The sequence below is a fragment of the Molothrus ater genome, chromosome Z, assembly GCF_012460135.2.
Source record: "Molothrus ater isolate BHLD 08-10-18 breed brown headed cowbird chromosome Z, BPBGC_Mater_1.1, whole genome shotgun sequence".
Classification (NCBI taxonomy): domain Eukaryota; kingdom Metazoa; phylum Chordata; class Aves; order Passeriformes; family Icteridae; genus Molothrus; species Molothrus ater.
Window position 1 is genome coordinate 7694208 of NC_050511.2, and position 27367 is coordinate 7721574.

Consider the following 27367-nt stretch of genomic DNA (forward strand, 5'->3'; position numbering starts at 1 on the left):
TCCACCAATTTTGCACACAATGGGCCAAGTGCTTCAAAGGTATCAGGGGAGCAGAGAGATGTTCTGCACTGCAGGCAAGGCACACACTCACCCTTTTGCACACCCCTGCTGCATGATCACATAGCCCTGGTCTCCTGGGGAAACCAGACAGAAGGGGATAATCATCTCATTGTATGTCTCCAAGAGTAAAATTATCCCCTGCAGGAGAGAAGACTCCTTGTGTGGGTAGATTTCCCTGCCTACAGAGCACTCATATGCTAAAAACAAGAAGAGTACCACGTGAGCTCTGGATCCAAGGCAGAGATGAAGCTTGTTTTGAAGATGAGGGCTTGTTTGCACACAGATCACTCTGGAAGACTTTTTCTGGGTTTCCTTTGAAGAAGCTGAACAAAACCTCACAGGAACAAAAAGTGAAAATTTTCTGCTTGTCTACCTGGTGTACAGCTGATGAGACAGGATATGGTCAAGAGCTAATCTACAACACAAACTGTCCCCCAGAGACACACTGTCCCCTTCATGGGATATCTGTGATACCAGAAGGGAGAAAAATAGGAGATCAAAACTGCCAGCAAGGACATGTACCATGGAAGAAGACTCTCACACACTTTTCAGTCATTTCCTTGTTCATGCTTCCTCCTGTCTTTGAAGTGGAGATTCTAAGGCATATGCTTCATGATGCTCCAAAATATGCAAGGGAAAGTAGAGTAAGGAAGTAAGAATGAAATGAAACATGTTAAAGGAGAAGCCTCTGCCTGAGCATTGTCACACCTTTCAAGGAGCTACACACAGATGACCTGAGACTTTTAAGTGTTGGGACTAGAGTCCCACTCCAGTGAGACATATGTATGCAAAAAGGGTTAAAGATAAAAGAAAATATGCCCAAGTGGTGCCAACTGACACCACCTGAAATGCAGGTACATGATAAATAGCCTGGAGAAAAAGTCTTAATTAAAGTATTTTTCTGAAAATCAAAACTGAACTCAAAAGGGAGGGGCTACATGCTGTCTTAGTGTATTCTTATTTTGCTGTTAAAGTTCTCGGAAAAGAAAATTGGATACAGAGTTCTCACATCAAATAAGTGGTGCATCACCAAGCCAGTTGATTGATGACAGAACCCTAAAAATAAAGAAAAAGTGAATTAGGATCTTACTCTACTCATGATGCTGTCAATTCTGGTAACAACCACAGCATGGCTAAGTGGCAAACTAAAAAGAAAGAATTTCTGCCACTTTGCAAAGTGGCTGAAAAGTAATAAAATTGGAAAGAAAAAATTTACAAAGAGTATACAGCATTCCAGTTCCAAATTCTTGACTCTCATTTTTTGTTGTGAATCAGATAAGGCATATGATCCTACTGTGACAGAGGGAATAAAAAAATTAGATCTTATTGTTCCAGTCATATTAGTTGTTCTTAATTTCAGGTGTTACATGGAAGTTAACAGTGAACTTGGCAGATTACAAATTACTTTACCTTGTGAAAAAATTTACTCCATACCATCTACAGTCTCTCTCCCCACCACAATGAATCCAATTTCCACTCTGATAATAAGAGAGGAGTTGATCCCACAAATATCTGAAATTGGACAATTGGACAATAAACACTTAGGGACAATAGGTATTATTTAATCCCTCATGATCACTGAAACAGGTAGAACTGATGACACAAGTTGGTGTTTCTAAGTCAAACTGTTCACCATTCCTACACACATCCCGTGTGGGATGGTGAGCATGGCTACAGGAGCAAACCTTTGCCCCCTTGAGATGAACAAAAAGAGATGCAGCTGGTACTAAAGGGACAGGATTGAGACTCTTAAATAGTATATGTGCTGATGCACTTGTGCATAAATTGAGCATAACCACAAGTGACTCAAAGAATTTGGAACACCCAGCATGGTCGTCTCTGTTAGCATTAGGGGCTAACCAATGGCTTGGGTCTGATAATACATGACGTCAGTGGGAAAAATCAGGGAAGGACACCAGGATTTGACTGTAGATAAACTGCTTTTGCTGTTGCAGTGCTTTTGCAGTAGTCCAGGGCAATGTTTCACTTGGCTTTAGCTGCATCCAAGCTCATCTTGTTACTCAGAGTCACCTTGTACATACAATCTTGGAGAACAATCACAGAATTTGAAAGGTTTCATGAGCTGTGTTCAGCATGTGAGCAGGAATTCTTAATAAAAATCAAGGAAGGACTGTTGAGATATATTAGTTGTTTAGTTTAAATAAGTAAGTTCCAAAGAGAGTGAGCCACAGAGTTACTGTGTCATGCGATTCAGTATGTTGTTTTCTTAGCTTCACTCACTTAGCATGAGTAGCTGAATTTGCTGAAGCCTTAGTCTGCAAGCTGTGGACTTTCACCTAGATAAGTCCGTGGCTAAGAGTTCATTTTCTTAGTAATGGTAGCTGCTACAGCACTGGGTTTTGCCTTTAGTGTAAGAACAACATTGATGACACAATGATGTTTTGGTTGTTGCTAAGTTATGTTTATCCTAAACCCGGGACTTTTTTAGTTCCCAATGTTCTGCCAGCAGGCAGGTACATTAGAAGCACAAACCTGGGTGTCACCTGAAGGAGCTCTGGTCCCAGGCTCATGCAGTGCCCCAGGCAAGGCCATGGCATGGTACCAGTGGAGCAAAGACTGGAACAGGCAAGCACCAGGGGATGGAAACTCACCTGACTCTGTCCCTCCATCCACCACCACCATGGAAAAGTCCCTGGTCACCTCTGAGCAGTGAAACCCATGTGGAGGTAGACTTCAATAGGAGGGGAAGAGGAGAGGAAGATTTGAATAGGTTTTCCCAAGGTTTGGCTGAAATGTTTGAGTGATTGCTCTGGCTGGGAGGTGAGGAAGCACTGAAGACCATCTCAGAGAGGAAGATTCAGTAGGAAGGGAGGCCTGGGCAAGGTCAGAGACCTGGGAGAGAGAGAAAGGGGAGCAGGTGGAGGAACAGAGCTAGGAGGGTACATGGGACAGCACACAGGCTGTGCCCTGAACTCCTGCCATGGCTCTTTTTTTCCATTGACCACCTCCTGGCCTAAATTTCTCAAGGGAAGAGCTTGGTTCCCACATGTTTGGGGCATAGGTGACCATAAAGCTGTGTTACCTTGGCTCAGGAAAAGGCTCTCTCATTACCCTTGCTCCCTTTGTATGTTACTTTCCTCCCAGGGGCTGACAGAGCTGCAAATGTTTCCTCCTCAAAAATGAAAGGAAGAAGCCATGAAGAGACCAAGCCCTGAAGGGAAATAATAAACAAACCCATGACAGCATCACCTCTTTGATAAAATGCTGGGAAGATTTTATGAAAGCTCTTCAGAGAAATGTGGCTGGCTGCTAGCCTGGAGCAAGAGCTCCCAGATTCCTTGTGCCCCCACCAATTTGCTTGCTTTATCAAGGCTTGTCCTTCACCCCTGCCTCCACCACTGACAAGTATAAATGGTGTAGGGTGGGGGGACTCTGCCACCGAAGGAGAGGAAGAGTGCCTTTATGAAAGAGAGGAACAGGACAAAACCTGGAAGACAAATTAATCTAAGAGACACCAAAATGCAGAAGAGGCACATAAAAGGTCTGAGTGGAGAAAAGGTCATGGGAAGGGAAAATACCAAGACACTTAACCAAAATGATTGAATAGCAAATGCTGCGCACAGGCTGTCTCCATTGGTGCATGACACTATCATCTTCAGCATGCACCCTCTCCCTGCCTGCCCAGGGGCAGGGTGGTGCTGCTCCCTCTCTCACTCTCTTTCTCTACTTTAAAGACACCCAAAGGCCCGTGCCCAGACCAGCAAAGGGTCTCAGGCGTGGGAAAGCTCTGCGTCGCCACTCCTCACTTCCAGACTCTTGGCATGCACACTGCAGGGCACACAAGTGCCCTATGGCACAAACAGGGAGATTCCACCCTTCCCAAAACCAGTTCCCATCGCCTGAGACCAAGGGCAGTCCTTCAGATTTTCTCCTCTGTTATTATTCCCTTGGTTATACATACAAAACATTTTTCTTTTCCTTCGTTCCACAGTTCAGGATAGACCCAAGCGCCCTGGTTTTAAGTTAATGCTTTCATTCTGGCCACTCTCATTGAGCATGGAATTCAAGGTTTAAAAGTCGGTGGACTGAAATCAAGCAGAATATTGCTGCCATCACTCCTTCAGAGTCATGGCCTGTCTTGCTTTGCTGCTTTCTGTCGCCAGGATTTTCCTGCTAGTAATCCCAGTCCCAAAAGCAGGCAGGGCAGAAGGGCACATTATCCACACCTTGTACTGCAGGCAGTCAGGATCACACAGCCCTTCACAGCCCCACTTAGCTTATGAATCTCAGAAGGACTGGTACAAAAGTCAGCTTCTTCTGTCCAGGGATTCTGGTTGTGGAGTCTTCCACAAGTATTCCAGAACCATCTGGAGAAAATCCTGTGGAATGGGTTGTAGGATAGCCCTGCTGAGCAGAAACATTGGACCAGATGACCCAGCCAGTGGTCCCTTCCAACTTTACTCATCTTGGACTCAGTGATCCTTCAAACATGCTGGAGCAGCAGCATTGCTGCTCAGATTTCAGGGAGTAGCTGAGCTAGGATTTATTGGATTGTAGCTCTTGTGTGGACCTGTATGTCTGTGCCACTGGCCCAGAGGAAGTTTATCAGCATGGCTTCTCCTCTCCCATTATCATCTTTCCTCCTGGAAGGCCAATAGAGCTGTAAATATTTCCCGAGTGAGCACAAAGTAAATGAAAGGACTCAGGCAACTATTTGCCTGGAGATAACCTAAAGCAATGCAGCAAGAAAGGGAAAGCAAAGTTAAAGGACAACAGAAACTCTGCCCTTCTATGCTGGGTGGAGTTCAGAGGTTCCAAGAGAGCCCAGAAGGTTTAAGTGAAACTGTAATTGTTTCAGGGTCCAAGCTGGCACCAGTCAAATCACAAAATACAGCTATTACAAGTTGTCCCTGTGACTCATACCTGAGACGTGAGTGTTTTCCAGTATTAGCCTTTAGCGTTAGTGCTCTGGGTTTGTGGCTCCTGGCCAGGGACTGGATACAGTCTTAATAAGAGCCTGTCATGTGAAATGACATGTTTGTGTGACTGACACCTGAGTGTGCTCAGTTCAGATAGGACAAGGAAACCAGTATATCTCTTTGACTCAAACTACATTTCTTTCAGCTCCACTATCTCAGGCTGAGCCATAGCTGCTATGTCTGGCAGGGAAGATGCACATGGGACCATTCGCCACTGAAAGCAGCCAGAAACCTCACATCTGGGGTAGTCTCTGACAGGTTCTTCAGGAAGGTGTTCCTGTACTCCCAAATACAATTTAAAACGGTTGAAGATCTTCTGGGACAAGTTAAACCTGCCTGGCAGGAAAGTTGTCTTCTGGCAAGAAAATTAGAAAAAAATAAGTATTAATTATGAGACAACATCAGTGTTTCTCCTTGGGATAGGGAATGAGACGCCCCTCCCCACATAAACCAAACTCCTTTCAGTTACTATGTAAATGCAGCATTACTCCAGCTCCTAAGAGAGCTGGTTTCAATGAAGGCTGTCACAAACCAAACCAAGAGTGTCCGGGAGCTCAAAGACACCTCATCTGTGTGGGTTTTGCTGCTCCCTGTGGAAGCATTCCTAAAGAGGGTAGGGAGGTTTAAGTGGCTACTGTTGGTGACTGGGTGCAGGGGCAGGCAGACCTTTCATCTGCTCCCAGTGCCACTCCTATGCCTCTGTGGAAATGGGCGCACTACCACAAAGGCAGTGGAACTGTGGAGATTTGTTGAGTTTCTGCCTCTGCCCAGGCCATAGTTTCCACTCCAGTTCAGTGATCTCCAGGACTTGACCCAGTTGCACACACATAGGACTCTTAAAGTTACCTGCATGGGTTTTGACATGTGCCATGGGGCCTGCAGGTGATCTCAACCCCTCTGGAGTGGCAGCTGGAGCCAGGCAGGATGACCCAGGGCATCTCAAATGGTTCCTGACCCCTGCACCTAGGCATCTGAGTTTGAGCCTATAGTCAGCACAGCCAATGAAGAAATTCAGTTCTCCTTTCCAGGTGGTCTCAGGGGAAGTTCCTGCTGTCACTTGCAAGTCAGAGCAGAGTCATGGGCTTCCAGACTTCTCTCAGCTGCTCTTTATCCCTCTTGCACTGTGCTTGTCTGATGCTGCAGAGCACAGAGAGCTTCTGCACTTGCCTCCTCTGATGGGTTTTTGAACATTCTTACACAGACACCCTTACACCCTTAGGTTCCCAGAGACAGCACAAAAGTCTTCTCAGTGCTCCACCATTCTGGTCTGGAGTCTGGAGACACCATCGGCTCTCTCCTCTGTCTGGAAGGACAACTATCATCCCAGTATCAGGAATGTTCATCCCAGTGGCCTGTTTCTTAAGCTCAGCTGTTCATCAGGGTAAGCGCAGGGCTGGGCTGCAGTGTCTGATGTCTGCTCAGCACTTGGAGTGCTGTGAGACAAACAGACACAGAGAGAACTCTGGCAATGTGTCACTCTGTGGCCTCTGTTGCTCAGAGATAGAGGAGACTCTCTTATCTCATGTTTCCACCAGGGATAGTGATGAATTTAAAGAGGTAGTGGTGTTCAGACACTGAGAAGTGGGTAAATGTCGAATGTCCCAAATTAGATGAGAGTAGATCCTGTTCACAGATGTATAGCTGTTCTATACACAGTACTTTTCAAGGAGCAAAAGAGTTTTTAGGACAAGACCTGACCAGAGCCCAAACTATCTCTATTCCACCCCTTTCTTAAGCATTACATACTCACTATATGTGATGAATGCCACAGGACTCCAGGACAATTTTTCCCTCCTGAAGGTGTTTAAATGGGAGCACCCTGAAAGTTCTAATGTCTAATGAGTTATACTTGAGTCTCACATCTATATACATATTGCAGATTTTTGGCCCTCACCGAGAGTAACACAGAGAGGGACCAAGTCATATCCCAATATCCAAGCAACTGTTGTGGAAATGCATGGCACTGGCTGCTGGGCAAGCAGGGGCAGCAGGCAAGATATTCTTAGCTGTCCTGGAGGCAGGAAGAAGGTCTCATCCCAAAGTCCAGGCCCTGGGCCAGCGTGGTTACCTTCATTCAAAGGGAGTTTGTTCCCTCTTATGCCACCAGCTGCAAAGCCAGGGGTCGCAGAGCCATGCAGAACCATCCTGTGAGCCAGCTAGCCCGAGCCAGACTCATGGACTGAGATCCAGATGTGTCCATGCTTTAAGTGAAATATTTTATGCAAGCAAGAAAAAGAAGCCAAAGACATTTCATTTGAGACGAAGTGTAGAGGAGTGACGGACATTTTAGACAAAGTTTCTCACATCCCAAAAGGTTTTATTAACCTGGGTCCTGGCCAGCAGCAGAAATTAATAGAATGCAAGTGGATATCCTGGAGAGGAGGGAAAGCAGGAGCTGGAGTAAATGGGAACTGGGCAAATTCCCTGAAAAGGCCTGAGGCAATCAGTGATCTTGCAACCAACAAAACCACCATCTCAGGCAGCATATTTCATATGGTTTCAGAAATCCTCTTATAGTTTTAGGAATCTTTAGCCTGAGAGCACATTCTCCTTGTTGACTTCCTCCCATTTACTTATTTTCTTCACCAAGGTGTAGGTGATGGGTAGAAGGAAAAACAGTAAGCAGATGATCTGTCAATGCTCATCTGCTTTGAGTACATGTGGAAACCTGCCCTCGTACAGCCCCACCAGACCTGCCTGGAGCTGCTCAGCAAATGCAACCAGCTCCTGAATCCCCAGCAGGCACCACTGCCAAATGAAGAGCTGAAACTCAGTTTGAGATGAAAGGGCTGCAGAAAGGGAGACTGTGTGATTCTCCCATCCACACTGCAATGCCAAGCAGCCTTTGTTCATGCTCCCACAAGGTGAAAGAGAGCAGGGTTTGAAAGAAATCAGCATTGCTGCTGCCATTTTACAGATGGAATAGAGCAAACAGACATGGAAGAGCTTCCCAAGATATACCAAAAATGTCAAAGCACCTGCAGCAATAATCCTAGACCAGACCTAGAGGAATTGAATATATGGCCACTTTTATCTTGCATTTTAAATTTCGTAAGTTTTAAGATCAGAAGGGACAAATCCTGTCAACTTGACCTCCTGTAATGGAGAGGTCTGGGAATTTTCTCCAGTGAGACTTGCAGTTTGCAGTTTAACTGAAAGAACTTTTTGCAAGACAGCCAGTATTAATTTGAAAACCTCACACAATAAGAATCCAAAACACCTTTTAGCATTTTGTTCCAACAACAAATTACTCTCCCTGTCAAGCATGAATAGTTTAAATTGTAGATTTATTTCTTCCTACAAAGCATATTTCACTGGTTTGACAGCTGGAGTTAATCTGACCTAAAACCCAGATTACTTTATTTTGCCAGATGAGTCTTGCCTCTCCAGTGAGGCACTACAGTGTGATTCATTGCCTTTGAAATTTAGGTATGGATGGGGAAAAAAAAAAAAAGGAAAAATGTTTGGATTTGCCTGGGTCTGCCAGGTGAATAACACCCAGAAGCTCTCTCAAGGCAGCTAAACTGAAAACAAGCAGAACCACAACTTGCAGCAGTTTAAGGGTGCTTGCTGCCAGGGAAAACACCTTTCCTTCCCCACAGTTTAATAATACTTGTGGAGTTCCTGAAATCTGGTGTATCAAGGTGTGCTGTGCACTGCCCTCCTTACATGGCTAGCAAAGACAGAATCATGTCTCCTATGGACCAGACCCTTCTGGGGGCTGTGTTCTCCATAGCTCCCCATCCACTGAGGGCAGGCAATGCCTGCCCCTTTTCTCATGTTGATAGATCTACTCAGCAGTGCTTGGTGCTTCTCCAACAGCAAAGCCAAAGCTTAAAACAGTGGTTAAAACAGAAAATTTAACCTGAAACTGATATGATATTTTATTGCCATTTTAATAAAGGCAATAATGCATCATTGACGCATGAGTAAGGCAGGGACATAGTAAAAGTTGATTACTACATGCCAGGCAAAAGCAAGAGGAATCTGGTAAGTAATGTAACAACAACAACAAAAACTACAAAGGGAAAAAACCAAACAGACCAGAACCCACACTACACCTTGAATCAAAATCTTAAGATCTGCAGCCACAACTTTCATGTATTGTTAAGATAGTTGAAGATACAAAGTGGTGGAAGAGTAGAGAAAGAGACAGTCCTGAAGGGAAATGAGAATTGAATTCTGCAGCTATGTTAGTTGATCACACCAATATACACAGCTGCTACATAGAGTTTGAGGGATAAATTTCCATGTTAGAAATGAAAAAAACAACGTGCTGTCCACACATAGAGTAAATCAAACAAACCTGGGAAATTTCTTTCCAAAAGCCATCTGATTCCTAGCTGGTGAATTGTCGGAAACCACATGCATCCAGACCTCGCTGAATTCTTCAGTATGGCATCATGTGGGAAGTGAGGAGTTATTTTAAGGCAGCACAATTAATACAGGAAAAATACAGCAGTACACACATCAGCCAAAGAGCAACAAGAATTTTATTTATAGGTAAGTTGCTTGTCTAATTCTGTGGGCATTGTGTTCAGGTCTGTTGTACTTTTCCTTGCCTGGCACAGATACAGAAAAAGAAAGCTGATTTGTGTAATATGCTAGATGGGGCTGGACAGTAGGATGAAGGCAGAGTAGGATTCTGCATTCAGAGCTATGTTACATGAAAGAAGAGTAAGGGAATTTAAATTGTACAAAGGGTGAGGGACAAATACTTACCCAGTGTTTTTTTGCCTTAAGAATAAGATGCCTGACAGCAGGACAATCCCACCCCCAGCCCATACCTTGGTCGCTATACTGAGCACAGCTACACAGCCACTCCATCTTCTCCACATGCCTCAAAATCACAACCCAAAAGGAAAAGGCATAAAACACAAGTGGAGCATGTAGATGTACTGCCTGAAAGGGTTAATTCCCCTTTGCTCAGGCTGAAGAGGAAAAGGGTTTAAGGAAGCTATTGCTATAGATGACTTCCTTTTCATGGTGAAGTTTGCTGACAGCTACTTAAAAATACAACCAACACTAGCATTTTTCAATGTGGGTACTGACATTTTATTTTTTTAAAAAGGAAAAAAAAAAAGAATACATCCTTTTAGTGACTGGAAATGTGTACAAAGATACATTTTTTAATTAATTCACACATTAAAGAAATAGGCTTTGAACAAGTTTCTCTAATGCATGGGACTTACAAATTCTTTCACAACCAATAATGCTTTTTTTCAAATACTTTGTAATAATATGGCGTTGGGAGAGCCAGAGATCCCCTGAGATGCCAGTACTGCTAGTACAGGAGGTGCCTGACCTCAGTCCCTCAGCCATGAGTACCAGGGATATCCCAGTTATTCTGCAAGGTAGAAAAGGAGGTGCTCTACAAACCCCAATTCCATAATCCAAGACCATCCCAGCAAAACCCAAAAATATCTCAAAGCTGACAGAGAATCGGCAGTTCCTGTACATCTCTATATGAACTCATCCCAACCTTGGTATTTACTAACAGCTTTAAGGAGTATATTTATATATAAATCTACTAAAACAACAAAAATAAACCCCCAACAACACCACTGTAAAATTTACGTCAACACACGCAACTTAAGCAACACTGTGTTTCCACTGGATCTTGGCTATTAGCTGCTTGCAGTTTATATACAAAGCTGATTAATTAGAAAAGCTGCTTCTGGGAGCCAAGCTTTCTGCCAGATTAGCCCTGGTTAGACTAAGGATTTCCTATATGTGATCTTCTATGAGATGGCAATACTAAAATTTTTTATTGTAACACCAGGATGTGCTTGTTTGTAAACATTTTGTCTTACTATTAAATGAAAATCCAATGCATTCTTACACTCTGCACTGACATTATGGATCAGTATCTAGGAATCATAAGAGAGATGAAAGTCTGGCTAATAAAAATCCTCTAGACTAGTTAATTCCTGGTGTCAAGGTACTGATTTTACTGATCAAGCAGAATTTGATCCACAGAATCACAGGCAAATTTCCTCCAGGATGCAGGAGGTTCCAATCCATGCCAGCAAAACAATTTATGTTTTGCATGATCCCCATTCTACAGATTGGAATGCAGGTTTGAAGAGAAGCAGTTTGCCAAGGCCACAGGCAATGTCAGCAACATAGCTCAAAAGAGCTTCAAATTCCTGAACACCCAATTTGTGTTGGACAACAATGCCCACTTCTCTCCTGACTCCTACAGTCCTCAATCCCCTCTAATAGGAAAAGATTACATGATACTGCATTTGGAGGAAGGCTCACAGGGAAATGTCAAAAGCAAATATGTCAGGGATATACAAAAAACAAAAAAAAAATTACTAAACAGGTGAAAAACTCTTCCTGTTGTTCTTGAAGCTCTTCTTAACTTCTCCTTTTTGCCAGCTGCAGTCCTGAGTAATGAGTACCTGCCAGATCTGGGTGGCAGCTTCCTCAGACCCTCTCCTTGTGCTTCACGTTAGCCAGCTTGACTGTTTCCTGCTCGGAGGCAGGGGGAGAAGGCTCGTCGTGACATCCAATCGTCAGCTGATAGACAATCACTCCCGCAACTGCCCCAAGGAAAGGAGCCACAACTGGAACCCACCACCAGTGGGACGGCTTACCAACCCTGGAAAACAAAAAGAAAGTGCACAAGGTAAGAAGTGCAGCCTAAGCATTAGGATATTTGCACCTGGATCTGGAGCCATGCAGGACCTGACCCTCTGCAGCCATCATCACCCACTTGCACAGGACAGCAGCACCTGTACGCTTGCAGAGCTTCCAAGGCAAACGTTGCCACACACACACAAACAAACACTTTAAGTCCAAGTGACAAGCAATTCAGAACAACTACTTTCAGGACTTCCAAGACTGTCTCTCCACCAGGAAAGGAGAGAAGCATTTGTTGTGCCTACACTAGGCACCTTCGGTTCCCTCCCGCTGTTTGCAGGAAAGCAACCCTTGATAACATGGCTCTCTTAATTGTCTCCAAAAATAACAAACACTTCTCATTTTCTACCATTCAAAAATCATGATGTGCTCAGGTTCAAGGTGCAACTGAAATTCTCAGATTTCCTCTGAGATTTCCTCTTTGATAGCAATGCCATTTGCTCCTAGATATCCTCTTTGATAGCAATGTCATTTGCTCTCACCACTGGAAGCTGCCCAGCTTCCACGATTTCTTAAGAAGCCGAAAAGCAGTGTCTTTTAGCATCATTTAGACAATCCAAAGATACCTTGCCAAGACTCTTTATAGTGCTGCCAAGACTCTTTATAGTGCCAGAGCTACCATCTATTTGGATTCATAATTTATTTCTCCTTCATGCTCAAGGTTTTTGTTGTCAAGCACTTACCGGAACACTTCCATGCCCCAGCCAGCAATGGCTGTGAAGAGACGTGGCCCAAAGTCCCTGGCAGGGTTGACAGCATAGCCAGAGTTGAAGCCCATGGAGGTTCCAATAACGAGGACAACAAAACCAACTGTGAAGGCCTCCAGCCCAGTGGGGACGGGGTTGTTGTAGGGATCAACAATCGCCAAGACACAAACAATCAGGGAGGCAGTGCCAATGAACTGGAGAGAGATGGGGAAGGGAAACAAGAATTTAATCCAGATTAGACTTCTAACCAAGTTATTTAACTCCTATGGGATGTAATTCTCTTAAAAGGAAGAGGTGCACCAAGTCATCCATGACACCATCAGACCACAGCAGCCATAGGAATAAAAGAGTGGAGCGTGCACCTCTCTTGAGATTATGGCAACCCAGAACCTCAATCAAACCTTTCTCCCTACCCCCAGAAGTGTTATGGATAGCTGTTTAGACTATAGCTAGAAAAGCTGGAAACATCTTCCTAAACCTCCTTCCCACGTGCCCTGGCTGGGTAGAAGCTGTCCCTTTTGTGGTTGCTGGCAAGTTTAGAAGACAGTCACATTCAACAGCAACCCCCACCCCATACCCAGCTGACCTCTGGATTGTGCCACAAGCACAGTACCAGAGTGAGAGTGAGGAAGACCTATCATTCCTCACACTATGGCTCTTCAGGGACTATGACAAATTGCATTCTTTTCTCTGGTGTCCTGACCAGTGTTGTAACACTTGTTAATGCCTTGGCACAAGCCTTCTGGCTGTAAGGTCCTTTCTGGCCCTGGTCTTCCTATGGGCTAGTGAGATACCTGTGTCAACTCAAAAAAAACCTTTCTGGATATATTATCTTTGAATTGCAATTCATTTTCTAACTAAAGGTGAGGCCCAGACCCACCTAAAAGATTTCTCTTCAAATGCACTTTCATCCTCCCAGCACCCTCTCACCTGGTCAAAGAAGCCATTCACAACATTCAGATGCTCTGATGGGTAGGTGGCAAAAATACCAGCAGTGGCATTCTGTCCTGTAACAGTGAGCCGGTTACTGTCAAAAGCCCAGATAGCATCTAGAGGTAGGGAAGGAGAAAAAAAAAATCATTTGCTGTAGAGCAAACACTTATTTGGAAAACTAATGGCATCATCCACCACAGCATTTTAACCAGTCAGGCTCAGAGGCAGCTGGCATTAGTCCCTGTTCCTAACAATTATTTGATAGGCATCAAGAAAGAGAGTCAAGAAGTAAACACTAAGGTGACTCCAACTCTCTCCCAAAGGTAACCAAACACCTGTGGTATCAGTCTTGGTGTGAAAACATGACATAGTGATATGGATCAGCAAACAGAATTTGGGCTTTTTTTTCACTTTTCTAAGTTACAACTCCCAAGGCTGTCTTTAGGGCCACCAGTGCCTTGCCTACCACTGTGTAGAAGCTGGTTAACTAACTTAGGGCAGTCTATCTTTCCTTCATGGTGAGTGGAAACAAAACCAGATGTCTCTGAATGTAGCTTTTCCATAGGTTAGGTAGCTAAAATGAGGTTAAATCCCTTCTGAAGAGGAGACCTCAACCCATGAACTGAAAAAGTAATTGGTGTTGAACTGTTGCCCTGATGTTTAATGAGAGGAAGGTAGGTCTCCTTGCTTCTTCCTAAAGTGAAAAGTAGTTCCAACCAGTGCTGGGCTGGGAGCTTCCTCCTCCAGCTGGAAATAACAGTGACCCAGATGCTCCACTCAGCTACAGGGAACATCACTCCTCTTGCCAGAAACAATTGGGAGGCAAAGTCTCATTCCAAATGTCACACTTGATATTAGAGGTACAGCAAGGCCCAGCATAAAACTTCAGTTCTTGCCCACTGAAGATCTCCCTATGATGATGAAAAGCACACAGGAGAAATAGAGGCATGAGGAACTGGATTTGTAAGGTGCTTTCCAAGGTATGGAATCACTCTGATAAAAGCAGCAAAATCTGCTAGAAGTCACATTATCTGGAAGCTAACACAAGACAACACATTTGACGTCACAGTGAAGACTTCATTTTTTAAGCCAAGAATGAGAAAATGCTTCTGGAACAGTGAACAGATGTAAAACCTTCATGATTGCTAGTGGTCTTCTACTTTTCTGAAGACCAGTAGATACAAAAGAGCCCTTCCAGAGGTCCAGTGTTCATTACTCAAGGACAAAGTCTTGCACTTCGACAATGCTGGTTGGCCTTCAGATTGCTTTGAGGAGGCTTGAACCCATCATCATGGGAATGGGAAAGCAATTCCACAAACACAGTAAGGAGGTTTCTTGGAATACTGCACTGCAAGTTTTCTTGCACAGAAGACCTGCAGTGAGTCACAAACACAGTAGTCTCACCTCAAAAAAGACACAGGGCTTCCACACTTACCATAGTACAGCCCAAAGACAATGCCAGCTCCAAGGAAAGACCCCAGGGTTTGTGCAAGGGCATAAATTGGTAGCTTGATCCAGGGCTCCCGGGCCAGTAAGCACATGGCAAAAGTGACAGCCGGGTTCAGGTGTCCACCTGCAGAGAGGTTGGTGGTCAGTGTACTTTAATGGGCAGAATGTAGGTCCAAGAGTTGTACCAAGGGGCGCTAGCTTCCATACCAGTGCCACACAGGAAAAGTAGGCCTACATAACAACTGATACAAGTGAAACTTGTGGAGTTGCCCATGTGGAGCCAGACATACCTGAGACCTGTCCTGCGATCAAAATGCCGAGTGTCACAGCGAAGCCGAAGGCCAGGTTGACAGTCAGAAAACCTCCATGGGTCCCTCTGCTGAGAATGATCTGTGCAACAGAGCCACACCCAAAGAGCTAGGAGGAGAAAAAGAGATTGAAATTACCCTCTCTGTTTCACATCAGGGCCAGCTGCTGACCAATGCCTGCAATTTCTCTCCTTACACCTTCATGGGACTTCACAGTCCACTCATGACTCAAAGCCTTCACAGCTTCTATCTTTGGTCAAAGTATCTATGCATTATCTCTAGAGATGGGAGGGAAGAAAAAAGGACACAGAAAATCTATCTCCTGGTAGGATGGACTGAAAACAGGGCTAAAATTAAAAGCAAGATGTATGTACAGGAGTCTGTAATTCTTTGTCCAAACATCTAATTTTAAGATGCCAGATGAGAAGGATGAGCCAGATATCATCCTGGTCTGAGATATTCACAGTACAACTATGCTGATGAGGGATCTGAGTACCATTGTGTTAAAAAAAGACTAACAATTGTTTGACACAGTAGCACATAGATTGGTAGGGAACAATTCTGTTAATGCCTGGAAATACAGTTGTGACTGAAAAAGGCCACATTCAGCCTGACATTCATGGAGTTCTCTTTCCAGATTCCATCAAGAAAAGTGCATTTCAAGAAAGTCCACCAGCACAGCCAGTCTTGGCCTTCTGTCCAAGATGAGGGGTGCAGCAAACCAAACACTCTGGCAGACAAAATCTGTTTATTTTGGATGATAAAACTGTTTCCTAGTAGCTAAGGAAGGTCTTACTTAAAGATGTTCATTCCAACTGGATAATCCTTCTCTTCCCAACTGCACCTAAAAGCCCTCATTCCTATGCTCACCCTTAACAACTCAAACCAGTTTCTCTTGGCAATTCAGTTCATCAGTCATCCAGCTGCAGGCTTTCTGTCTTGGCAAGTCTTTCCACTATGCAACATGTAATTTAAAGAGCTCTAAACCTGATCATCTGTATGCTTGTATCTCCCACTGGCTCCACCTGAACTGACCCTTGGTGTATTATCATTGGAATTACCATGTTGGCAGGTACTGAGAGGATCCTTAAACTAGGACAGAGATTACAGCCTGCTCATGAGATGCTCAAATCTAGGGATCAAAGCTTGAGTTATTTCTTCTGACCACATACCCACAACTACGCCCCCACAAAGACTTTCTACTTCCGTAACTCCATCATCCCAGAATTACTCAACTGCCACAGGTGGTATCAACTCCTACAGGATAAGCCACCAAACAGGCACCGAGGTGGCCAGGTTTGCTGTTGTCTATTCTTCAGCCAACACTGGACATGCCCATTGAGCAACACACGCTCCAAATCAGAGGCAAAGACAAAACACACACGTAACTCATCCCTTCTCATACCCTTGACAACTGAGGAATTGCTAACAAAGCAAAAGGTGCACTCAGCTTGCTTGGAAAGGAGCAGCCAGGTAGGCTGCAGGCTGATTCATGAAGTGGACACTCTGTAAATAGGTGCCTCTTGACAAGGAACCAGGTGCCCAAACACAAGGGCCTTGTGTAAAAAGAATAAAGGAACCTGTTGAACTCGTTGGTGAGGGAGGGATAGCCAGCACTGCTCTCTACTGGGTGCAGTTAGAACAGCCCCTACACTGGGAAACCAGATGGGAAACCATGGCAGAGGAGGCTCCAAGACAAAGGCAGAAAAGATTTGGTTTTTGGCAGCAAACAGAAACAGCTATGCCCAAACCACCAAGGGAAGCACAGCTCCAACTGAGCAAATAAATACAGGCTAATGACCAGGGTGAATCCTGTTTCTCCCTTTCCCCAAACAAGCCCCACCAAGCTTTGGAGAGATTTCAGAGAGTACGTGGCCATGGTGTTTGCCTCTCAAAGGCCACACAGCACATTAGTCTGACCAGGCAGGGGACAGAGTTTGGAGGAGTTTACCCCCGGTGATCCCTGGTGATGAAGGTATTTGTGTTATTCACTCTGTAAGAGCTGGCAGTTCTGCAGGTGGTTGGTGTATGGTTATACACATACCTTTTGGCTGCAGAAACCACGGAGTAAAATTTTCCCACCTCCACCTCCCTGATCACCCGCAAAGGTCTTCCCTGGAGCTGGAGGAATGCCAGGTCTGCCATTTCTCAAGAGGTTATCTCAGGAGTCATTCCCCATCCTCCTCTCCTCCATCCTACACCTGGCAGTAGCTCTCCAGCTTTTCCTCAGAAGGGAGTCTATGGGCCATGCAAAAACACCCCGCAGCCACTCCACAGGACCATTACAACTGTTTATCAGATGAGCCATGAGCACTATTTGGCTTAATTCAGCAAAACAGTAGAAAAATTAACCCTCAGCAGATAAAAGGAGGGCAGTGATACTTAGGGACAGGTTTGAACTTTGATATACGTGTGTTCAATTCCATTCTGCACCAGTGGAGTCCACTAAACACAAAAACACAGTGTCATGCATGACATCCCTCCATGGCATTTGACTTTAGGGAACCAGTTTAAGTCATGCTCACCCAGACTTTTGTGGCAAGTATACCTTGACTCCACAGAGTTTTGTTGTGGTAGTAGCTAATACAATTTTTAATCACACCACTTTCACTTCTGCTCTTTGCTAGTTTTCCTTCCAACTCCTTTTCCCAGGTCAGATGGGACCAGAGAACCCCAGCTTTCATTTTATAGGTTTTGTTTGTCCACTGCTCACAGAGAGCTGTTCAGGAGCATCCAGCTTGGGTTGAAAGCCAAGGACGGTCAAATAAAACTAATTCAACATTCTTCCCAGTCTTTTTAGTTCATGCAATGTATTTAAGAGTTCTTAGGCAATATTGTATCTCTGTAGTCAGGGGCAGTGGTGCACACCTAAGGGGAGATCACACCCCATTCTTTTGATTTTAATAACCTGCCTCCCACAGCATTTTGTTTTGTGGTTTTGTTTTTCATTTGCATTTGTTTGGGTTTTGTTTTGCTTTTTCATTTGTTTGGCTTTGGTTTTGTTGGGGGGGGTGTATTTTGGCTCCTTTTTTGTATAAAAAAAACACTTCTGGAAGAATATCCAGTCAACAGAAACCCAGGTTAGCACCTCCCATGACAGTAGGTGCAGCAGCCAACTGTTATACATCCACGATACTAGCCAAGTTCAAAAGTGGTTTTAAAATGCTAATAAAATACTTGCAATAAAGCATCACTCTGATGTGTTAAACCTGCTCTCCAAGGAATTGAAGTCAATGCAGCCATTAACCAGGTTAATGGAAGCCTGCTCCCTAATTTCATCTTACTGACTCTAGCAAATCTAACAGGGAGACTTCTTACTGCTCATGGGGTGATTCAGCTTCTTGCACTGTGAAAAAGGGTTAAATCCTTGTTCTGCAGGAATGGGCTCAGGAGTGGCAGGGCAGCCAGACTCCAGAGGGGAAAAGAACACCCCTGTACAAAGAAGGCACCAGCCAGAAGCAGCAGCAAATAATAGGAAAAGGTAGCACATTGCAGGGGATACCTCACACTCGGGAAAACTTGAGCTCCCTGTGTCCAGGGCATGTTTGGAGACTGAGCAGCTGGCTTTGTCCCTCAAGATAAAAACACCCTGTCTCAATCACTCAAGATAAAAACACCCCATCTCAATGTCTGAACACATGGGAGCCCAGTAGACAGTAAGGGCTGGTAGGAAAGAACCATGGAGGTTAAAAAGGTTGCAATAGCTCATGAAGAAACAAGGCTACCAAAGGCAGCCTATTTAGGCAGACCTTGTGGGAAATTGCTTCATATGTGAGCCTTCATGCATGGTGCTCAGAACTCCTCTGCACAAGAGCCAGGTTTCTTTCCTTTCTTGTCTCCTCCTTTCTTTGCCAGCACTTTTTTACACCTTAATGTGCAACACAAAAGGCCTGAGTGCATTTGCTCTTCGACTTCAGACAGGTCTCTAAATGTAGGTGGGAAAGCTTTGCTGGCATCGACCAGGAGGAGTGCAATTACCTGAATTACAGCTCTTCTGCCAGCAAATAAACCAGGGATTAGGCAAGAAGCCTGCTGTAAATCTACCCTAATCACCCTGGTGGATGGGAAAGACTGGTCAGCCCTTGATGTACTCTTGTTAATGGGGAAGATGCCAGAAGATGCAGTCAGACCATGAATCTGCTTTGAAGGAGGAGACCCAGAGATACTGACAGATGATTTTAAGTTTTGGACACACAGAGTGTACCACTCTTCATAGGGAGAGGGCAGGGAGCAGGAGCAGCATGCAGAGATCTTGAACTCCACAGCTCACCTGGCAGGATAGCCTCCATCAGAAAAAAAGACAAGGTAAGGAGCACTATGCTTTAAGCTTTTCCTCAAAGCATCTCTCAAACAACCAGGCTGGTCATCATTCTCAATTTGCAAAGCAAGGACAAACCTTGGACCCCAGAGCCCAGTTTTCTGTCCAGCACAGCTGGAGGCAGCCTGTACAGAAGCAGCCCTGCAGGAAGGGCAGCAGCAGATGGTCTGTTATGTTACAGCTCTTTGTGCACCACCCACTGAACCAGAGCCAAGGCAGGGCTGCAGGGCTGGAGAGATGAGAGACTCTAAGCAAAACTGCGCCCCACGTACATCACATGCTATAAAAAAAACATTGCACAAAGCTGGAGACATGGGCCTCCCTCAGCTCAAGAAACCTGAGCAACCTTCAGCAGAGGAGTTGGGCATTGGGGAGGAAATTCACTGGTTTAGGTTGTTCACACATGCACAGAAGGCAAAACACTTGTTCTGATGTCCCCTACAAGAGGTTTCAGCCACTAGAAAGATCAGTGCATCTGGAGGGGGCTTGGTTGGGCACAAGGTTGGGCACTCCTGGGGAAAAACTGCTTTCCCACCAAGGGAAAGTCTTGGTGCCTGAACTGTTCTGTCTGTAGGAAGGAGAAATGTCCTGCTCCTGGAGTGAGACAGCAAAAAGGGACAGTTTTGGACAGTTAGTGAAGAGCTTCAACCCCTTCTGGTGGAAGGGTTGAGGGAAAGCAGCAGCACTGCCACTTCCCATGTCCCCATACCCAGCAGCAAAGGACCCACCAGGTCCTTCCTGTGCAAGGAAGAATCAGCAGCACTCCACATGCTTACAGCAAGGATTTCCGCTCCCTTTTACAGCCTAGCAAAGCATTAACCAAGGAAAGAACTTAAAAATTATTTTTTTTTTTTAAAAATTGCATTTTCCAAATGTGACAAGCTGGGTTTAAGCAAACCACCCCAAATCAAACAGCAACTGTGGGAACTACTGTGCTGTCCCAGACAGTTGTGGGATGAGCAGCAACTTTAAGTTGCCAGCACCTAAGTGGGGCTCCCCTTGCTGTGGTCATCTCACGAGGTAAAGCTCCCCTTGCTTTAGTCATCCAAACCACTTTGCCATTTTTGTTTTCTGTGGTCTACAGCACTGTCATACCCCAAAAAGCTACCCCTAGCCACAAAGTCAAGGCAGCACCAACTGAAAAGCAATTAGGAGTTGTTTTGTTCTTTCCTTGTGCCTCTACAGCAGTGATTCTCAGGGAGTCCCACTCGGAAATCAGTCATAATCAGCACATTACTTCTCCTGCAAATGTAAAAGACAAACAGAGCCAGCTTTGGTATTTACAGCTAGCAGAGCAAGGCAAACAGACCGAGCTTTAAGAGAGGCACGGAGACCCACCATGGAAATCTGGCTTTAGTGGGTTGCTACAGTAATAACACAAACAGCAAGGGACTGGGAAAATGCCTTTGGCGTTTGTAGTGCTTAACGATGGCCAGCAAGCGGTGCTTCCAACACAGGTATAAAGCTCAAGCTTAAAGTGCTACTCAGAAAGTGAGTTTTGAAGAGGGGAAATGCCAATTTAAGTATCAAAGGAGATGTATGTAGAATCAGGATTACTATTTTTGCAACAATAGAAACACCACCCACAAATTAAATAAAAGTTATGCAAGGTGCTCTGCACAGCAAAAGTGGCTTGCAAGTAGACAGCAACTCGCCTTGGCATTCCTCAGGGCTTGGCTGCCTTAGCTGGATTATTTTTCTTATCTAAAAAAAAAAAGAGGCATTATTCTAACAGTCCTTTCCAGCTCAAACCACTCTATGATTCTACCTTCACCATCTCTTTAAAAAAATGAGAAAATAAAATCAAGCATGAGGTTCATTCTTGCAGGTAGCAAGACTGTTGGGATCTTCAATCTAGCTTTTGTCTAGAAGAGTTTAAAAGAGCTGCAGTCATTATGCAAGTGGAAGGGAGGAGGGAAGAAGCTGAAGCAGTGCCAATATCCACAGAGGGACAAGTTTTACATTACACAGTGAAATTTAAAGTAAGCTGCAAACTTTAAACCATCTCCCTCCCTTGGGGCCCAGGAAGTTGATTTCAGTGTGAACAACATCTAACCTTAAATCCATCCCTGATAATATTCTGTTCAAACATATTTGTGTTCAGTCAACTCCATCTCCCATGAAGAAAATTTTCATGGATTCAGGTCTTTCTTCAGGCATTTTACTGTGAAGCCCAAACCAGATATTTACTGGGGTACAATGCATCTAAATGCACACACACAGCTCAACCTGCTAGCAGGATGGGCAGCAGGGACTTCTACAAGGTACAAAATGACAATTTCTGTCCTGGGAGAAAATCCAATTCAAACAATTGTCCAGGCCAACTGAAAGGGGAAGGAATTCACCTTCAAGACCCTTTCTATTTCATGTAGATGATATAATAAAAAGATGAAAAGGAATCAGAGTGGTAATAAAGAAAAAACTGCAAGTTTCTCTTCACGGGAATAGACTGAGACAGTACGAAGTTGGAAAGGGATTGACTGGCTTGGATATTGCAAGCTTACAGTCCTGGGACCTATTTTCCTCTGGTGTAGCCTGTTTTGGACTTCTGACCATGTAAGAGCATTCACTGAGTTTGGGACTTTCCCTTTTCTCCCACACGCCCACCCCACCTTCTCCCACATGGTCACAGAAAGCCCACAGCGCTCTGTTCACTGCAGAGCTGCAGCAGGAGATCCTAAGTGAGTTTGCAAGTCCTACAAGACAGAGTTATGGAGTTGAGTGTGCCTCTAAAACCAGTTCAGGAACTCCTGAACACGGTGAAGGCTCAGCCTGTAAACTTAGACACACACACACACTGAAACAGAGCAGGTTTGATGCTCCTGAGGACAAGGTATGTGCTGCCCACTTCTGCCAATGCAGTGTCCAGCATGGCTGGTAGGTGCCCATTGCCACTGCCATTTTGGAGGCTTCTAATGATTTTGGACCAAGCCCTTACTTAAGCTCTGAGCAGATCCCAATTCCTCTCTGCCTGGAGAGGCAAGGCGTAAGGAAATGTAGTCACTGTTGTGCCAACTGTTATAGTCAGAGGATGGACTAATGGGGTTTGGATCATGAGACCTTCTGAAAGCTCAGATCCAGATGGCTAAAGGCTTCTCTTGTTTCTCAGCAATATTAGCTTTGCTATCAGGAGGCATTAGTCCACTACGAGACTTACCTTGTTTCAATCCTGAGACTAACAGCAGCAACATCAGTGATTAATAGACAGCAATCTTCTAACTGTTAATCACTTTCCTATCGCCTTCTACCCACCTTAATTCCAAACAACCCTTCCTGGAAAAATCAACAGGACTTGTTTGCAAATCACCAAAGCTGGGTCGCTCTGACAATAAAGCCATTGCATCATACAAAGCTGCTCTCTTTTAAGAGTGGGAACATTTTACACAGTCTCAGCAGAGTCCCCTAAGCTGCCATAGAAGATTCCGAAATCCTCTCTACATCATCAAAAAAAAAAAAATCTTATTTATGAAAGCATATAATTGTGTCAGTCTTTTTGTGTTGTTCCCCAGATGCTTCATCAAGTCTTCCTCTGCCTTTAACTCTTCCAACCCTTAGATTTCTCTCCAGACAGTCCAGCCACCAGTTACAAAGAGGTGTAAACCCACAGTCACTCCACTGAAACTTTCAGGATTGCTCTGGATTTACATCACCTCAGAGGAACCTGTACCTGCAAATTTTCACTGTGCAAACTCCAACTCATTTCTGCTTCAGTGTATATGCATCAAACCTTTGGCCAACTAGGCAGTCCTGCATTTTCAGATGCAGATGCTCTAAGCCAGATATCCCTGCCACCGTTTTTCCACACCAGTATTTACTCCACACAGCTCACACACAACTCACCTAGCTGTTCATATCTGCCTTTAACTTTAAAGCAAATTGCAGCCACTCAAAACATTTGCAACCTCAGGCATTAGACACACATTTATCCTGTTTGATCCCTTATTTTCCACCCTTTTGGAAACTGAGCACTAGAACAGGCAGAAGAGTTTTATCTCCATTGGCCACTGACTGATAGCAAGCACCAGGTCCCAGCTGGCTGTCAGCAGGAGCTGCCATGGTATCGTGCAGCCCCACTGACAAGCCCCTGGGGAATCAGCGGCTGACAGCAAAAGGACACTGCAACAGCTTAAATTCTGGCTACTTCTTCATGATGGGATGCATGGGGAAAGTTAAGTGAAAAGAAAAAAAAAATGTCTTTCACTTCCTCGGTGATAACACTTGCAGTGTTTCAGAGCCAAGAAAATATCCTAAGGCAGACAGAAAGGAAGTTTTGCATGATCTCTAGCAAAACACTTGCTGCTTACACAGAGCTGTTTTGTTCCCTGCACTTCACAGATACACAGAAGCTTCCACACACCCAACAAGCTCTTCAGAGCCCACATTTTGCAAGAAACCCCAACATCCACCTTAAGCAATATGCATGATTTTTTTCCCTGCACACAGGGGCTGTCCTCCAGACCCCTTGCAGCAGGTTGCACCAGAGCTGGGCTCATTCCCAATGCAAACCCCGGCAGCAACGCAGCCCCTTCACCAGGACAATTTCCCCCAATCCCACAGGTTAGAGAGCATCCCACACTACAGCCCCCACTCACCACCAGGATCAGTGTCCCCAAGCACTCAGCCAGTGCTTGCCGCACTAATTTGTTTCTGATCCTCAGGTGCTCCTCAATGGTAGCAAGAATGTCCTTTTGCCTCCCCATCGCAGTAGAGGTGCTTCTCAAGTGGTGTCAGGGGAACAGCAGCAGCTGACAAAGCCTCAGCAAAGTTTCTTCTCCAGCACAGATGCCTTTGCTTATAAATAAGTTCATCGAAGCCTGACACACCTCCTGGGTAACCACACCCCTTCCTTCCACCCTCTCTTCAAACCCAACTTTTTTTTCCTGCTTTTCAGCACAAGACAGCGTGGGTGTTTTTTTTCATTTTCCTTATTGCTTGCATAGGTGAGTAAAATATTCAGGAGCTTCATAAGAAGAAGGAATTAAATGTGTCCTGGTGAAGCCACTGCTGTTTTCATCACCAGCTAAAATGCAGGACCATATCTGCCCTTCTCCAGCTTCACTTAAATGCATAGACTGAGCAGTCCCTTACCCATTTGTGTGAGTGTGGTACGCTGCATTCAGATTTCCTTCCCTCCCAAGCTCTTGCAGGCGGGTAAAGTGATGTGTGCTCCTGTGCTGTTCAGAGGCTGCAGGTGCTTTGACAGAAAAATTGGGAGGCAGAAGGGTTTGAACTCCTATAGCTACGTCTGAGGCTCTCCTGAGCTCCAGCACTTACCCAGCTGAAGCTGGTACTGTGAACAAGACCAAGCCTCTTTCCATGGAAATCTACATTTGGGTCCAAATTCTTTTGTGTCCTAACAAAGTTATCTCACTCTTCCAGAGCTTTGGGAGAGCCTTTGCAGCCCAGTCCCTCTGAAAGCTGTCAAGAAAAGACATGAGGCTCCCAGTACAGAGCCAATTCCCATCACAGAATCACAGACTTACCAAGCCACACAGGAAACAGCCCTTGCTGCCTTTTCACTGTCAGTAACATCCTGTATCACTCTAGGATTATTCCACAAGATGGCCTGGATGAAAGCAGTCCCAGCCTGTACCATCTGAGATGAGGACTGCTAACAGGACATGTGCAGTTCGTGGCATCTGGTTTTTGTTAAGTGAGTAGTAAAAATTCCCTGGGCTCCTTGACTCACCAGGCCTTGATGCAGAGCTGCAGGGCTGAATTTGCAGGACTGAAAGGGACCTCTTTCCTTGATTTGTTCCCCCGCCTTCTCTGCAAAGCCACAGATGCCCAGCTTTTCCTCTTCTCCCTATTTAACCATCAACTTTCCTGTGGAAAAATCAGAGCTTTTTAGCACAGTGGTGAATGGGCCTTTATTTTGTACAGAAACTGCAGCCAACACGAGAAGCCGTCAGGAATGTGGCTAAGAAAGCAATAATATGTGAGGAATCAAATACAGGGAAACACTCAAGTCCAAACATAATTACAGGGGCAGGAAACTTTCCTCGTTATTTTGTGCTCAAGCCCAGTCTGGGACTACCAGCATCAATGGGGTCCTCTGAACCACAGTGAGTGCTCCACCAGCCCCATGCTTGCTTACTGCAGCTGGGATTTGCAAATGAGGGCTCAAGACACCCATTTTCAGCTTTCTCTCCATATCTCTCCCCTCATCATCTTGCAGTGCATCACCAGAGCTGCGGAGGCTCATCAATTCCTCCTGCACTCCCCTCTCCTTTATATTCTGCCCTGTCCTTTTACCCTGATGCTTTATCAAAGCAATCACAGCCAGAAATTAAGCTGTGTGTTGGGTTTTTTTACCCTTTTGGCACTCCCCAAGCTAAAATACATGGCCACCACTGTGTAGACACTGTGTTCTGTGGTGTGGTTTTATTTAGGCTAGTTCCCATTCCTTCCCTGGTGGTGAGGACAGGGCCATCAGACAGAGAGAGAAAGGTGAGGAGCAAAAAGCATGGGAGGTTGCAATGGTCTCCAAGCAGGTAGGCATATTTCTTCTGTCTCCAGCATTTGTGGCCCTCTGTTACAAGTTGAGGATACAGACATTTCCTCACAAATAGGGGAGGGAGGGGAGATGTCGAGGTTCCAAGGTCTATGGTATGTCTTGGTTTTGGCTGGAGTAATTAATTTCCTTCTCACTAGCGACTTGGATTCAGTTGAGAATAATGCTGATAACACACTGATGTTCCAGCTGTTGCTCAGCAGTGTTTACCCTAGCTCAAGCACTGCTCAGTTTCCCATGCTCTGCCAGGGAGCACAAGAAACCAGGAAGGGGCATGGCCAGGAGAGCTGACCCAAACTGCCCAGAGGGATATTCCATGCCATAGAACACCATGCCCAGTGCACAAACTGGGGGGAATTGGCTGATCACTGCTGGGAAACAGGCTGGGCATCTCTCAGTGGGTAGTGAGCAATGATGCTGTTTATCACATGCCTTTCTTGGGTTTTATTGTCTATCTTTCTCTTCTTCATTGTCATTGTTATAACTAGTAGCAGTGTATTTTATTTTGTTTCAATTATTAAACCATTCTTATCCCAGCCCACAAGTATTACATTCTTTTGCCATTGCCTTTCCCACCGGGGGTGGGCAGGGGGCAGTGCATGGTACTTTGTCTCTGGGGTTTTTTTGATCATGACATGGTAAAAGATGGTGATAAGACCAGCATCAAAGCTGGTGCTTGGAGAAGTCTAGACACAGGCAAGCCTGAGGAGCTGGGGTGGGGTGGGTGCTCCGACACCAGCTCTGTGCCTGACTCACTGCCTGACCCCAAGAAAATCCTTCACCTTTCCACACCCCAGCTTTTCCGTCAGTAAATTGGAGAGTGATATCAGATTCCCTTCTCGGGGCGTTGTGAAGGTGAATCACTGCAGCCCAAGATCCAGTAACTTAAAATGAGCAATAGGGAGTTATGCAATTGCTTTCCCAACAGGCAGTGGTGTTATTATCTAGGAAGGAGCTTGGGGAAAGGACAATGATGCAACGCTAGAAGAAGCGGGACATCTTTTCAGAAGCAATAACTAATCAAACTGTGGGCAAGGCCTGAAAGGCCACACTGCTGGAGCTTCTCTGTGCCAATACAGGAACGGCTGTGCTACACCAATCTGCTGGACTTAGGGGCACGTAATCTAAACAGAAATCATTTAAAGATATTCTTGAGCAGCAATAGATTTCCAAGAAAGCCTCTCTCCTACAATAACTGGTGGTCAGGGTACTTGTATTCATCCTAGTGGTTAGAATAAATCCACAGGATGGTAGAAATAAACAAGGTAGAATGTAGCAGTTAAGAATAATGAGACAAGACCTCAGGGCTGCTTAGCTCTCCTAGAGTTGGGTGGACATGGAAAGGCATCCTTGCCTTTAGGATTGCCTTGCATGGACATCCAAAGAACCTCTTTCATAGCACAAAGCCTTAAAGAAGGGAAATTTCCAAAACTCTGTCACAAAAAACTCATGGTGGTTGACTTGACTTCCTGGTGGTTTTGCCAGAGCTA

General features: G+C 45.0%; 1 protein-coding gene across 2 annotated transcripts; it reads right to left on the bottom strand.

The window, feature by feature from the left end:
- Window positions 1–10031: 10031 nt before the first annotated feature.
- Window positions 10032–24122, bottom strand: LOC118698964 (aquaporin-3). 2 transcript variants are annotated; one of them, XM_036402523.2, is made up of 7 exons: window positions 23956–24122; window positions 15028–15154; window positions 14724–14861; window positions 13286–13404; window positions 12332–12549; window positions 11408–11607; window positions 10032–10347 (listed from the first exon to the last, which is right to left on the bottom strand). In XM_036402523.2, exons 1-6 carry the CDS (start codon window positions 24061–24063, stop codon window positions 11433–11435), a joined length of 885 nt encoding a protein of 294 aa, XP_036258416.1. In that variant the 5' UTR covers window positions 24064–24122; the 3' UTR covers window positions 10032–10347; window positions 11408–11432. The 2 variants fall into 2 exon arrangements, with proteins under 2 accessions (XP_036258416.1, XP_036258415.1); XM_036402522.2 differs by having other exon boundaries at window positions 10032–11607.
- Window positions 24123–27367: the final 3245 nt, after the last annotated feature.

Excerpts from the sequence above, each read along its gene's own strand:
- LOC118698964 (XM_036402523.2), bottom strand. The coding sequence starts at position 24,063 with ATGGGGAGGCAAAAGGACATTCTTGCTACCATTGAGGAGCACCTGAGG. Across the intron at positions 14,862-15,027 it reads GATCGCAGGACAGGTCTCAG|GTGGACACCTGAACCCGGCT; the intron begins GTATGTCTGGCT and ends ACCTCTCTGCAG. Across the intron at positions 11,608-12,331 it reads TGGGGCATGGAAGTGTTCCG|GGTTGGTAAGCCGTCCCACT; the intron begins GTAAGTGCTTGA and ends TTTGTTTTCCAG.